The sequence below is a fragment of the Podarcis vaucheri genome (assembly GCF_965113315.1).
Source record: "Podarcis vaucheri genome assembly, chromosome: 16".
NCBI classification, from domain to species: domain Eukaryota; kingdom Metazoa; phylum Chordata; class Lepidosauria; order Squamata; family Lacertidae; genus Podarcis; species Podarcis vaucheri.
In genome coordinates, this window is record NC_138754.1 from 43,621,562 (window position 1) to 43,637,109 (window position 15,548).

Below are 15,548 nucleotides of genomic sequence, written 5' to 3' on the forward strand. Positions count from 1 at the left end.
ACCCAATTAGTCAGAAGCACCTTTTCCTCAAGCAAAAGGCTTTTCTAATCGGTTCAGTGTTGCAGCCTTGCTATCATCTTTAGTTTTCACTTGAGTGTTCAAATGCACCATCCCAGGGATCCTTGCAGCAGGCATGTGGTGCAGACCAGGAGGCCTCCCTAAGGGCGCCCTGAGAAGGCTCAGTTTGAGCCACGGACTTCCTGGCTCAGGAAGACTTTTTTATACAAGCATTTCAGTTCTTGTGAGATTAAAACTTCTTTACTCAGACGACTTGCCTTTTAATACAGAATACAGAAAAGAAAGCAAAAGGGTGATTTTATAGAATCATAGAATCCTAGAGTTGGAAGAGACCACAAGGGCCATCGAGTCCAACCCCCTGCCAAGCAGGAAACACAATCAGAGCACTCCTGACATATGGTTGTCACGCCTCTGCTTAAAGACCTCCAAAGAAGGAGACTCCACCCCACTAGCACAAATGAGAATCCTGGCCAGCTTTGGCTTCTAGTGCCAACAAGTAATCTATCCGAGGAGCAACCAAGGTGTCCTCAAATGAAGGGATGAGGACCCTGTGGGCTTTCAGATGCCATTGGATCCCACCAGCTCCAGTCAATGTGGGCGACAGCCAGGGATGATGGGAACTGCAGTCCAACAATCTATAGGCACCACATGCTTCCTTTCCCTGACCTAATAGGTAATACTGAGGTTGGTCAGTGGAGAACATGGACCCCCCCCACCCGACAACCCTTTCAAAGTTACCTGGTATATACTGTAAATGGCACAGCCTCTCCTATCCGTAAGTGTGGAGTTTTTGCCTCTCTCTCTCAATTAATGGATGGGATGTTTTGTTGACCAGTCACACAAGAAGCCTGTGCCCACCTTCTCTGACCATCTCCTTTGATGTGTCACCTCTGCCTGTGAAGCCCAAGTCGCGATTGGGGAAGGCGAGGGGTTAATATTGCTGAAGTGGAATGGGGGGTAGTTATTAGAGTGGATACCAAAGTTCCTCTTAGTGAAGTGGTTCGGAATATGCTCCATTCACAGACTCTCTCCATGTAGTATAAATGGAGTCCACGTTCCCCTGGAAATTCTTGACCAGCTCAGAAAAAGATTCACCATTTGCTCAGTTGGCCTCCAGGCTTCTCTGTTGAAGTACACACAAAAGTCCTTTAACATGAGCAGCTCTTTCTTTGCACTGAAGCCTTAACGGATTGCTAGGAAAGGGCACAAAACTGCACAATCCAGATGCAGAAGCTCTCTGAGGGAGGAAGTCCCTCACTTGCTCCTTCCTTATCCACTCTCCTTCATCACTAAGAACTCTGGGAGCAGGCAGCCTTCCCTTTGCCCTCTTCTCCCCATTTCACTCAGCCCTCTTGATTGTGCTTTGCAAACATTTTAGGTGGTGATTATTCCCTGTGCAGAGCTAATCGCCCTCCTTACTTTTGTTCTTGGGTGTGCTCTGATGAGGGGCAAGACAGAGTTAGCCAGAAGTACATAGCCCCCTCAGCACACATGATGTGTCAATGGCAAAAGCCAGGAGAGAGCTCTCAGAAACTGATTAACTTTCTTCCAACTGGTCACCCACAGCTTCTGAATTCTCTTGAGCTGAGGGGAGTGTTGCTAGAGCAGAATGTGAAAGGAAGGAGGCTGGGGAACAACCAGGAGGCCATCCAGAAAATGTTAACTCCAGTAGTGCAGGGAATTGGACAATGTCACTGGGATCCCTTGGGGAAAACTGCTCTCCCCCAACACACACAAAAACACACCCCAAGCTTGGTAGCACTTCCAGGGACTGGGGACTCCCAGACATTCAATATAACCACAACTAAGGATTCAAACAGCCAACACAGGCAATGTAGCTTTCAAAAACAGCTGCTTCCATGCATATAGTTCTGAGATTGCCGCCTGTCTCTTTTAAATCCTGATCATTCGGTACAGGAAGGGGGTGAGGAGAGGAAGCAATCACAATTCCCTGTCCACTACATGCATCCAACTCTCTGCAAGCAGAGTCCTAGGATATTATATACAATCTAATTGCTTTCCATTTTATAAACATGCAATCTGCATTTTCACTCCATGAACAGCTGCTTTTGGTTAAAGTCCTTCAGTATGTGTAGCTGGCTTGAGTAGTTTGTGTAAAAGCAGCAGCAGCAGTCTTCCTTGCCCCTCAGTCCTACAAGGAGTGGTGATCTTGCACAGTGGAAAAAAAAAAAACCATCAGAGGAAGTCAGGCCTATTTTCACATCCTTCACCACCACCTACTGGTCTTTGGACTCAAATGCACACGACTCTCACACAGATAGAGGAAAGACCATCCAAGGAATGACTCTGGGAAGGTGACAGGAGCAAAGAGAGATGCCCCCAAAACCCACGTTCCCTTCCACACTTTAACTATTATAGAATCATAGAATCATAGAGTTGGAAGAGACCACAAGGGCCATCGAGTCCAACCCCCTGCCAAGCAGGAAACACCATCAGAGCACTCCTGACATATGGTTGTCAAGCCTCTGCTTAAAGACCTCCAAAGTAGGAGACTCCACCACACTCCTTGGCAGCAAATTCCACCGTCGAACAGCTCTTACTGTCAGGAAGTTCTTCCTAATGTTTAGGTGGAATCTTCTTTCTTGTAGTTTGGCTCCATTGCTCCGTGTCCGCTTCTCTGGAGCAGCAGAAAACAACCTTTCTCCCTCCTCTATGTGACATCCTTTTATATATTTGAACATGGCTATCATATCACCCCTTAACCTCCTCTTCTCCAGGCTAAACATGCCCAGCTCCCTTAGCCGTTCCTCATAAGGCATCGTTTCCAGGCCTTTGACCATTTTGGTTGCCCTCCTCTGGACACGTTCCAGTTTGTCAGTGTCCTTCTTGAATTGTGGTGCCCAGAACTGGACACAGTACTCCAGGTGTGGTCTGACCAGAGCAGAATACAGTGGCACTATTACTTCCCTTGATCTAGATGCTATACTCCTATTGATGCAGCCCAGAATTGCATTGGCTTTTTTAGCTGCCGCGTCACACTGTTGGCTCATGTCAAGTTTGTGGTCAACCAAGACTCCTTACTTTGCATAGTTCAGCAGTAGGGTCCTGCCCTGACAACACCTCTAGATAGGGCTGGGAAAGACATTCACGTTGCCCACAATCCTGAGCTGCTTGGACCAATGACCAGGCAGCTTCCTATGTCTGAGACGATAGCCGCTAACCCTTAGCCTGCTTGATAGATGGAGGACTTCATGCAATGAATTCTTAACTGGTTGTGAGGTGTTGGTTATCTAGCTCCGTCGGGAAAGCCTGAGATGCTTACTCTCAGGGTGGTGGGTTTGAGCCCCACACTGGGCAAAGGATTGCTGCATTGCAGGGGGTTAGACTAGTGGTTCCTTCCAAATCTACGATTCTATGGTTCTATAAACAGTGCTTTGCTCCTGTGCCCAGGTGGGCTTGTGTCATCCAGGAGTCTGGTGTCTTTGGAAAGCATGGAGTGTCATGTGAAACAAGGACACACTGAGGGATTAAATTATTGAAAGCTACAGAAGAATCATACACACACACAAAACCAGTATTCTCTCTATAAAGGAAAATCCTGCCTCATTGTATGGCACCAGCATCCTTGTGTAATTGCTAGGGTCCCAGCAGAGCCCACTATTGTTGATGCCTGGCCATCTGAGTCCCCTATAGAAAAACTGAGAGGCGTCTAGTGCTTTAAGAATACCAGGCCCAGTGGAACTGCATCATGAGGAAATTAAAGTGGGGCAGACCATGGCAAGTTCAGCTGCTCAATCCTGGCCATTCACGGTCACTGCTGCAGACTGAAGGCTACTCATTGTTACCTTGTAATCCTTTCGCTGGGCTGTGAGGGCACTTAGGGCCTCCTGAAAACTTGTGCCACCCTGAGCGTGGTGGCAAGACTGCAGGCATCATTTTAATTCTAAAAATCTTCTGACACAGTTCTTTGCACAGCCAGGCATCTGCTGAGGTTCTGTTGGCTAGACCTGAAGCAAGAGGGCCCAGAGGCCCCCCAAAACCTGGAGCCAATGCAAAGTCCTCTGATGTATTGGTAATTAGGAAGAGGAAGGCGAGGATTAGCAACATATGGTCCTTACAGTCAAGGGATGTTAGCAGTGGAGTTCCACACAGCTGTAATGCAACTGGTGTTATTTAATATAAAAATGATCTGGAGTTAGGCACGTCCTGAGAAGCGGCCAAGGCTGTGGAGATTCAGCAGAATGCTGAGAGCCCAAAGACAGTGGGGTCCCTCAGCCCAAGCCACTCTCTATATACCAGGTGAATGGCCAATTCCATGTTAGGGATCATCAGGAAAATAAAAATGCTTTGACCCATGGTGTGGCCACCTTTGGAGTGCAGTGTTCAGCTCGTGTTGTCCCATCTCAGCTGCAGGAAATGATCAAGGAGTTGGGAGAATTGTTCTGATGGCATCTGGGGCTTTTGGTTACAAAAAATGGGTTGTAAGCCAATGCTAGTTGTCCTCAATGTAGACCCATTGAAATTAATGGGCCTAAGTTGATCGTGCCCATTAAGTTTGTTTACACTGAGTAAATAACATTAGACACAACCCCAAATCAACATCTAAGAAAGAGGGAGCATAGTGGAGGCTTGTATGATTCTGAATGTTGTACAGAAAGGTGATTTTTTTCCTTCACACGAGAACTTGAAATCCAGCCACTTAAATCAAGTATGAGAATAGCTAGGCAATTATCAGTTCTTGGTCTCTGGGCATCTTACTGAAAAGGCCACTCATGTGTCTGAAGCAACTTAGCATCTGATAAGGTGTCATCAGATTAACACATTTATTATAGCATAAGCTTTTATGGACACTAGCCTATGTCACCAAATGCATGAAGTGTTGCTGTGAGTTGCTGGTATATGTAAGTACACATAAGTTGTTTTTGGGATGCAGGTAGAATTATAAATACTAAGGTCAAAGGGAAATGAAATGTAGTGAGCAAGGGTTCTTAACTAAGGGTCCATTGCACAAACATTTATTTTTCCAGCGTGATAAAATCAGTTGTATGCAAATCTTTGTGTGTGTGTGTGTGTATGTCCTTTTCTAGGAAGACGGTCCATAGCCTTCATCAGATGGTGATCCCCAACCAACTGGCATGGACAGTGACAGACATGCTATTAACAGTGGCAGTTGGCAACAGAGGTGGCAATAACACAAATATATTGGCATTGGTAAGCCATTTAACACTTGTCCTTTGTCTTGGTTTAAGTCGCAGCTGACAGAATTTAGTATCTTTAGAATTTGCAGTTAATAGGTTGCAGTAATTTGAAGTTCCTCTATTGCTTGACTCTTCTTTAGGGGTGGGGTGATGTCTGTTCTGGAGTGGATTTTTGTTGTTGTTAAGCAGAAAGCAATACGGATGAATGATATCTGGAACACAAGATACTTTAGAAATAATCGCGGCCTAGCAAACCAAAGCCTGAAAAAACTAAGTAGGATACATAAAATAAAAATAATGCATTCCAAGTGCAGATGAGGACTCTAGAGAGAATGAACTCAATTATTCTAATGTGCCACAGGCTTCATGGAACATACTTCATGTAAATCTTCCACACTTATAGGAGATAAAATTAGAGTTTAATCAAGAGAATCAATAAATAAGAGTGTTAAATCACCTCCAGGCCCAGGAAGGAGACACTGCAGAGCACTTCCTACACTCTCACTTTGTGGGGACAATGAACATGATGGTGAAGGCTAACACTTAATGGGCAGATCATAATAACTTCAAACTCATTAGCGCCCCAGGCCCACCTTTCAACTTTGTCACTTGGGCATATTAAAAAGGACAAAGCTGCATTGCTCGAGACGGCAAGCATTGCTTTCCTCACCCTCGGCCCAGCAGGCAGCCAGGATGCCTTTGGGACGACTGGGCTGCTTGAGCTCAATCACCAGAGAGGCTGCAGATCCACTGGGATGCGCTGCCTGGCAGGGCGTTCTCTAGAACTGAGCACCAAAATGGCACCTTCATGGATCCCTCATATGACAGGGAATCCGGCTCAAAATGGCACACAAGCCCTTTCCTGAAGGGACTCTATCAAAGGATGCACAACCAACTAAGATCAGGATGCCATTGTGGATCTGGTGCTCACGCCAAGGCAGCTTCTTCTATTATTTCATCACCACCATTATTAATTTATTTAGAGCATTTGTACCTATTATTCAGGCAAAAAGCTCCCAGAGCAGCTCACATACAATAAAGTATTGCAGGCTTGCAATCTTTGCCTTCTTTGGTGCACAGTCTCTTTCCTGCTCCCTTCACCTGCTAAGTGGCATCTGTCTCTTTTGATCCCAAATAAGAGGCAACGCAGACTGACTACTGAGCCACACTCACTACAATAGAGGATGAAAAGAATCAGAGAAGAAGGGAGAGGGGAACCAAATCTCAGAAAGAGGCCAAAAAATGTATTCATATATGATAAAGTGACATAACCCCCCCCCCAGCCCCGGCCATAAACACTAATGGATAGCAAAGTTAAGATGGCCAAATTTCATGATCACAGGAATATCTTCCTATAATCGAGCAGCTGCGTACTCAGTTTTGCCTGTCCCAGGGCCTTGGTGGCATAATTGGGGTGGGGTGGGAGGGACTCTAACTAAACCGTTGCTTTTTCTTAGCCTGTGTGGACATTGCCTTCTTTGAGCATCAGATGAGGGCAATTCCTAAAGGACTATCGGCTGCTGCTCTTTGGCTGATAAAATGGCCATTCTGTGAGGCTTCAGGCAAAGCGACCTTCCAGACTGAAGGCTCTGCCTGCCCCTCCCTCTGAACCAGTTCTACGCCCTCCACTGCTTCTAATTCTGCCCTTCTTCACCAGAGCCGAACACAACAGACAAGGAGTATTTTCTGAGCAAATTTATTTAAATTTTCTTAATACAGTTTAGAAACTGCAGAAGTAAACTAAGTTTTACATTCGCTACAAAGTTCCCCCTCTTCGTTTATTATGAACCGCCCCCCCCAACCAAACCCACACAACTGATGCATTGTGTAACTTGCTGTTTGGGGCAGGTATTGGGGCTCTCCTTTGTATTGGTGGGAGCAAACTCTTGCATGGGAAAAGCCAGCCCTTGGATTATTTTATGAGCAACAAGCCTAGAGGAGCAAGTCTCTTAAAAACAGTATTTATATATTTACAAAACTAATCATCTGGTGGGGTGATGAAGAAGCACCATAATCCTGGAAAGGTCAGGCTCCAGATGAAAATGCAGCAAGCATTTGCACTTTAAGTGCCCCCCCCCCCCCGCACAAGCCAGTGGCATGCTTGCCTCATTCAAAAAGAGGGTGAGCTCATCAGACCTCAGCACCTTTCGACCAAACAAACAAAAGTCCATTAGCTCTCAAACAGAAAGCCAAACCCAAACTCTAAGCTTGCTTGGGGTCCTGGAATATTTGCTGCTGAGCTACTAAGCACTGTGATAGTTATATCCAAGATACAATTCACCTTCCTCAACTGAAAACAGCTTTAAGAAATTTCTACGGAGTGCCAGCTTTATGTGACCACGTGCTTGGTGCAAAACTCCTGAACTTCTGCATAGCTTCCAAACAAAACTGTTGGAAAAGGCAACCTTTCCAGAAAGCAGCCGCTTTGGCTCTTTTGGGGCGCTTTGCTTTTATGGTAATTTATGCTTAAGGACAGAACTGACAAGGTTTCAGTAATGCCTTTACTCCTGATGCTTATGACTTATAAGCATTTTCTTATTTTGCCAATTATAATGAAGAAACACTTGATTTTCCAATGTAGAAAACTCCAATAAGACAGATCCTTTTGCAGCAGACAGATAAAAGTTGTGTTTGTATGTTTCACTCAATAGAGGGGGAAATGATCCTTACTGCCAATAAACAGTTCTGATTTGATTCCAAGATAGTGACAATCTAGAAATAAATAGCTATAAATACATTCAGAGTTCCTATTACAAAATCATGAAGGAAACACAAAATGGGGAATTAACTTCTGATCCAAACCTAAGCATAAAAGACAAGGCATGTCCTAGCAGGAAGAGACACTCAAGACAGGCATAAAACAAGAGGGAAGGAATTGGTCCAGCATCAACAGTCTTGAAACATACCAATTAGCATAATTCAACAATCTCTTCCTCTCTTAAATGACACTAGGTGGCTTTATTTGCTTTGGGTATACATAATGAAAGCAGCTTCTGTCTTTTTTTGGAAGAGATTCAGTACCTTGGAGAAACTGCAGCGGTCTCTCTCTGTACAAATGCACACCATATGTGTGTGTGTGAGCGTGTGCGTGTGCATGCATGATTGCACGTGCAAAAATCATGCACCCACATGCACACACACACACAGTTGTATCAACACGCCATGTATGCGACTTGAGCACAGATCGGTCTTCATTCGTCATTGGCAGCACTTGTCCCTCTCACTTCACCTTGGTTACGCAACTGTATGGGGGGAGAGGGGGGGGGAAGAGTCCGTCAGTCAGTGACCAGTTTTCACTGATAGATAGACAGACAGACAGACAGACAGATAGACAGACAGACAGACAAATGCTCTTGAACATTTCTCCAGGGAAGCCATCTTTACATCGTACAGCTAAACCACCAAGATAAAGGAATGTTGTGAAGCTGATGTGAATGTCAATTTACAATTGAAGCAGCATTCAGCGATTTGCAGGGTGTCCCACTCAGAATAAGAGATCCTGATGTTGTGCATTTAGGTATGAAGGCCAAACTTTGGGGCTCAAGAGGCTGTAGTTCATTCAGTAGGAAGATCTGGCCTTCCTGGAATTCCTCGGGAGCCCAAACATGCTAACTTGAGAGAAACAGCCTAGAGTGTGACTATGGCTCAGATACACCTTGCAAAATGAGGAAAGGCCTGCAGCCTGTTACTTCTTTTCCAGTTTAACCACCAAGTTTTTAGTGCCTCTCCTACTTCAGAGCAAAGTCCTGAGCGACCCAGATAGCTCTGTCTAGGGTATATCTAGGGTGTGGCAGGAAAGTATGAGGTTCTGCTACTGGGGTGAGGGTGGGGGTTGTTTGTTTTTTAACATTCTGATATAAAACCACAACTGTCACGTTCACAAGAAAAGCCACTCACTGTTGGGGTGAAGCAAGGACCCAGAGTGTGTCGCTCTGAGGAGACGCCTTTGCCCTGGAGTGTGTCGCCATGTTGGCTGGCAAAATGCCCTCCCCTGACGGGCACACCAGATCCCCAAGTGAAAATGCGCCTCCTTACCAAGGATTTTTAGGTTTTTAGCTTCTTCTTTTCTGCAACTATTTTCATCACCTTTTGTTTACTGGCATCTTAAAGAATTATTTTTTTGTTTTACTGATCAGTTCTTTATCATTTATATTATGCTGTACCTCATCATCATGAAAGGTGGGCTATAACTCTTTTAAGTAAAGTAAATAACAAATGAAATGCCTGCATTGAGGTGCCAGCGCCTGAGCTGGGAAAGGTGGGAAAGGAGGCTAGAGGAGCACTGTGGCATCATTGGAGTGATGCAGTGACTCCCCTTGGCAGGAAATGTCCTTTGGCAGGAGAGGCCTGAGATCCTCAGCACCCAAGTCACTTACACAGCTTCATTTGGCCTCTGACCCTACAGAAGATTCCTCTAGACATCGGCAGCCAACGTACCTCGGACGGAACCCTTCTTACGCATCTAGATGCAAAATAAAACTGTCAGCCACTAGGCAGTTAACAGAGGAGGATTTAGTTGGAAAGGATTACACTGGTCAGAGAAAAGCCTCTGGTAGCCAGTATCAAATAGCCTTGTGCCCTGAAGCAAGTGAGAGGAAGGAAGAGCGCTCCATTTGCAACCAACAGCACACAGTTCAAGCAAACGGCAAACTCCGAGTTGCCCAGGGGAGGAGAAATGGAAAAAGAAGAGGAGGAACTACCACCAAGCAAATATATATTAAAAGGTTAAGAAATGGATCCCCAAATGTATGTTAGGGTTAAAAGTGGTCCCTGGGTCTAAAACAGTTGAAAACACCTGTCCTGCAACATCTCTCCCCTGCTGGGGCCTCCTATGAAGGGCAAACAACCACCAGATGCAAGATGTTAGTCACAATGGACAGAAAGAAGGTGGGATGCAGGAGGTGAGATGAATCAGAGAAGGAGCACACACAACAAGATGTCAAGAAGAAACAGAAAAGCTGGCTGAAGAAGAGATGAGCCAAGGCAGCCAGAGACCTTCAAGGAAGGAGGAAGGCCAGAAGAGCTCAAGGCAAGAAACCGGGTCCTGAGGGGGCAAGAGGTCCGTAAAGCCCATTCCCCCTCCCTCCAGGCTAGGCAGTCTTGGCACCCCTCAGCACCCCCGTGCCTCTGATCCCATGAGGAAGCATCTGTACAACTGGGCTGCCCAGAGACACAGAGGTGCTTGTGAAGAGGGCAGCAGCTTCAAGGAGCACCGCGGCAAGGGCTGGGTGGGCTGCTGGAGGTCCTGGCACAGAGCCCAAGAGCAACCTGCATTTACCTCCATGGAGGGAGCCCCACAAAGCAACATGCAAGAGGAGACAGGCAGCAACAACATGACAGGGAAGGACAGAAAGGAAACACAGGACAGTCTCCATGATGTACATGTACTGTAAAATCCTTGTTCGCTGGAGGATTGAACAAATGAGCAGAAGAAGAAGAATGTGGCAGACACCAGGGGGCATGAAACAAGTAGCCCCTTGCTCTCTTGGGGATCTTCCTTCCTGCTCTGACTCTTTCCTCAGGTTTCTCAGCCACTCTGCTCTATGGGGAGATGTCCCTTGTAGCGTTAGTAGCATTAGCAGTAATTCAGAAGCGTACAGAACAAGCACACATATCCAGCAAAAAGCCAAGGCAAGTTTTAATAGCCAAACTTCATACAGGGGAAGGGAAAGCCCTGCAGACTGGCCAGGATGTCCTGGTCAAAGAGGCAGCTAGCCCATCAATCTGTGGTTTGCCCTTTTAAAAAGGGGGGCTGGCTCAAGTGAGCAGCCTGCCTACAAGCTCTGTTTGCCACTCTTGTCTTTTTTGCTTCAAGAGTGAGCCTCCAGAGGGCTGAGCAGTCTCTCCCACCACAGTAATGCTCCAATAAAGTGCGGTCCTGCATTTCCCAGAAGGCCTGAATGCAGCAGAACATGGCAGCTGCGCCAAGTCAGAAACCTCTGCAAGAGCACTCTTACCGCTTCCAGCTCTCTCTGCGTTTCATCCTCCATCCGCCGGATGTCCTCCATTGTGAGGTCAATCCACCTGTCAATCCAGCAGAAGAGCTGGCGATGGAAGTTGGTAAATATCCTTTTTTCTTGCTTTAGAGAGAAAAAAAAGCAGGCTGAGGCCACAGTCCCTCAGGTTCACTAAGCAACTGCTGTTCTATTTCTCCTGCAGCCTTCATAGCTGCCTCTCTCACAGGACTAAGGGAACAGTCCAGAAGCAGATCTACCCCCAAGAAGGCAATTCTTCCAAAGTCAAACCAAGCAATTCAAATCAACACGCGAGAAGCTTGTCTCCTCCAAGCTCTGACAAACATTCCCAGCTTCTCACCTTCTGAATAAAGTTCTCTATTTTGTTCTGCAGTCCCCACCACTTAAACTTGATTGTCACCAGCTTGTAAGCACACATTTTCGGACAGTCTCCATCAGCAGACAACTCCTTCTGTTTGCAGAGAAGCAAAAGAAGAAGGTGAGTGGGGCGTTTCTGCTTGACAGGCATCAGGCAGACTCTGGGAACTGAATTGAAGTTTCTTACCTTGAAGTCATCCCTACTAAAAAAATCAAGCCACAATTCTATGGAACAGGACTTCCTCTCCAAGGCTGCTTTGGGCCCTCACTGTCAGTGCTTTTCGATGGCTGATTAAGATGCACCCAGGAGGCCTCTAGCCCAGTGGGCAGTCTTCCTTCCAACATGGCTGTGCAATGCAGTTCTAGCTGGTGCACATTTTCACACACAGGCCAGTCACCCTCCTCAGAGAAAAGGGCTGATAGGGAGGCTGGGCAATATCCTACCACACAACAAGAAATGCTGGGGCCCCGGAAGAGGCGAGGGCAGCAAAGAGCCAGAATAAATGAACCGATATTTTATCAATGCTACATTCAGTTCAAGAGCAGGTGTGCCATTTCATATCAAAAGAAGGCTCAAAAGAGATTTAATATTCACAGTACCCCTGTTCTCATAGGAACACAGGAAGCTGCCTTGTGCCAAGTCAGACCCTTCTAGCTCAGTATTGCCTCCACGGAACGGCAGCCATGGTTCTCCAGGGTTTCCGAGGAGGGAGTCTCTCCCCCGCCCGCCTTGAGATGCCCCTGGGCATCAAACTTCAGACATTCCACATGCAAAGAAGATTCAAGGTTTAAATAGTTTAAAGGCAACCAGCATGTTTACCTGCTATGGTTGCAGATTAATAGGAAGCAGTTAGGATTAATTAGGGCTGAATGCTTCAAAAATCCGGCACCATGATAGAAAACTAACATGCCAGTTTTGCCTTGACTCTCACCCATTCACAGGAGAAGGGAGCTTTAAGAGATCTATGCCTACAACCCCCCAATTCAGGCCTCAAGCCACAGCCAGGAGAAAAATCCCTCCCTCCCCCCACTCCCCCCCCCAAACTACCCAGACACTTGCTCTTGTCCTTCTCTCACAAACACACCAAACAGATGCACACCTCTCCCTCTCTCACACTCGTGGCCAAAGGGGGTGACTCAGAGGGAGGGGCACAAAGGAAAACACTGAAAAGGTACAGCAGGCTAGATTCTCAACCCTCCAAAACAGTAATAGTCTATATGTTTTATTTCATATATCTGGTTCTAAAAAAGGCTAGAAACTTTTTTAAAACAAAAGCTGGGAATTTACGAATTATGGTTCATCCTGGGGGCACCAAAGGACCACAGCGCTTGTGGGTGCTGGGTTGGCAATCCCTGCTCAAGAACTATTCCGTGTTGACTTTTTCTGTTGATTAGGACAGAAAAGTCAAATAGTATTACCTTCCAGTTAGGTCCCAAAGGGCCTCTCTTGGTCTTGACTGACTGGAACAAGGCTGGGTCCTCATCAGCTTTGTAGTCCTGTGAAATCAAAAGCCCAATGAGGAATTAGGATGGGGGTTTTTTTTGGGGGGGGGGGCACTCAGGCAGCATTTTTCATTGCCAAAAAACAATCAAGTAGGAGCCACAGAAGCTGTAGAATAAAGGAGAGTATAGCTGTGTTCTGTTCATTTAGTACAGGGGTAGGCAACCTAAGGTCCGGGGGCCAGATGTGGCCCAACTGCCTTCTAAATCCGGCCCGCAGACGGGTCCGGGGAATCAGGGTGTTTTTACATGAGTAGAATGTGTCCTTTTACTTAAAATGCATCTCTGGGTTATTTGTGGGGCATAGGAATTCATTCTCCCCCCCAAAAAAAAAATAGTCCAGCCCCCCACAAGGTCTGAGGGACAGCGGATCGGCCCCCTGCTGAAAAAGTTTGCTGACCCCTGGACAACATCATAAAGATGATTTCAAAACTGAGTCCACTTGGTTGGGGCGTAGGGTTAAGCATGCAACCCCCACATCTAATTGGCCACTTTACCAGCCAAGGTGTGAAATCTCGTTAGAACATTAGCACCGCCTTGCCTAACAATAAAAAAATACAGCTGGGGAAATTGTGTTGAACTTGCAAGGGGAAGAGAAGAAGAAAGCCTCACACACTGCTGGGACTCAACACCTTCCTGGTATAACTGTCTGTGATGCCACCCCAGAATGGGCCAATTCCAGAGCCCCGCTTTAGCTACATTTCAGTCCACAGCTGAAAAAGGTTGCTGACCCCTGATTTAGCAGCAGCTAATTCCCCTAAAAAGGGGAATTTAACACAATACTGGCCACCTTTCCAGAAGACTCGCTCTTAAGCTGACTTCCCAATGCATCTCTACACACAGGTGTTATTTATTTATTTAGGAAGCCTCATTAAGGAATCCTAAGTCCATTTAAACGTTTGGACTTCACTTGATGCCTGAAGGATAGCAAGAATGGCAGCAAGTGAACACATTCCAAAAGAGTCTTGTCCCCCCCCACCCCCGACACTGCAGAATCACAGATGGTCACATCTGTTGTTGAGGGAGAGCATTTTGGACTTGTTTATGCCAGTGGGTGAGCAGGCTTTAAAAATCCGTGTCCAGACATATGACCAACAGAATGGAAGACTGTCCAGCCTCTGGGACCCCCCCACCGCCCTGCCCCCATCAGGATGATGAACAGGTATGCAAGAATCAATCCCATGGATACCAGAGAAAGCAAAATGCTCCATTAGCAGTTTTGGAAGATGGGAGTTCTGCTGCCCTCCCTCGGCATTTGCTCCCAGCTCTAGGTGCACACGCCAGGCTCTGGCCAGGTGCAAGTTGGGACCTTGGCCTTAAGTCAGTTGAAGCCAAGGGATTCCTGTGCAATTGCCAAAATCACTCTTGGTATGTATTTTTTCCTTCTGCGTCCAACAACTACAGCACAGAGCAAACATCACCTCAGCTCTAATTCTGAGTTACAGAGAAGCAACTGGCCAGCAGAGCCAACTCGGAGGCTATTGGGGAATGGGAGAGAGATGTGGCTGAGCAGTTGCCATCTCCTTGCCACCAACTACAGACTCTTCATCTCATTATCAAACCAGTGCAGCCCAGGCAAATCTTCAATGGCTGGTTGCTTCAGATTCCTCCTCCTTTGCCCGGCAACGAGAGCACCATCTTGTGGGCAGGCCTCCCTCCTGGGCAGCAGAGCAGCATTTAAGCCACTTCCAATGGCCCCTAGGAGTTGGCACCTATGCCTGGAGATAACAGAGTAAACAATGCCAGGAGGGAGCTGCAGCCCAAGATAGGAAAAGAGGTGCTAAGGAAACACTAGGCTTCTTTAAATGAACTCAAATCTCCGGGGCCTGATGAGGTGCACCCACAGGTACTAAAAGAGCTTGCAGATGTAATCTCAGAGCTTCTGTCTATAATTATTTAGAATTCTTGGAGAACAGGTGAGGTCCCTGTAGACTGGAAACGAGTAAATGTTGCCCCCATCTTCAAAAGGGGGTGGTGGTGGAGGAAGACACAGGTAAGTACCAACCAGTCAGCTTGATGCAGATACCAGGAAAGGTTCTAGAACCAATAATTCAACAGTTGATCTGTGAGCCCTGTGATTACTAAGACCCAGCATGGGTTTCTCAAGAACAAATCATGCCAGGCGAATCTCATTTCTTCTTTTGATGAGTTAGAAGCTTGGTGGATCAGGGGAATGCTGAGGACCTAATGCATCTTGATTTTAGTAAAGCTTCTGACAAGTCCCCCATGATACCTCAATTTGTATCTGGTTGGCTGACCAAACCTAAGGAGTGTTCACTAATGGTTCCTCATCATCCTGGAAAAAAGGGACAGGTGGAGTGACACAGGGTTCAATTCTGGGCCCTTTGTTGCTCAACAACTTGGAGAAAGGAATTCAGGGAATGTGCAGATGACACCAAGTTGGGAGGGTTAGCTAATGTCACAGAAAGCAGAATCTAGATTCAATATGACTTTAACAGATTGGAGAACTGGGCCCAAACTAACAAAAATAATTCCAATAGAAACAAATGTAAGGTTTTACACTGAGGTGGGAAGAACT

The 15,548-nt window shown here is 46.5% G+C and overlaps 1 protein-coding gene across 1 annotated transcript in view; it reads right to left on the minus strand.

Annotated features, from left to right (window-relative positions):
• Nucleotides 1-6,857: 6,857 nt before the first annotated feature.
• PITPNB (phosphatidylinositol transfer protein beta) overlaps nucleotides 6,858-15,548 on the minus strand; it is a 28,806-nt gene continuing 20,115 nt past the window's right edge. Inside the window, 5 exon segments of the mRNA XM_082203829.1 lie at nucleotides 6,858-8,419; nucleotides 9,554-9,639; nucleotides 11,135-11,257; nucleotides 11,493-11,603; nucleotides 12,929-13,006. Coding sequence (XP_082059955.1) covers nucleotides 9,592-9,639; nucleotides 11,135-11,257; nucleotides 11,493-11,603; nucleotides 12,929-13,006 — 360 coding nt within the window. The 3' untranslated portion in view covers nucleotides 6,858-8,419; nucleotides 9,554-9,591.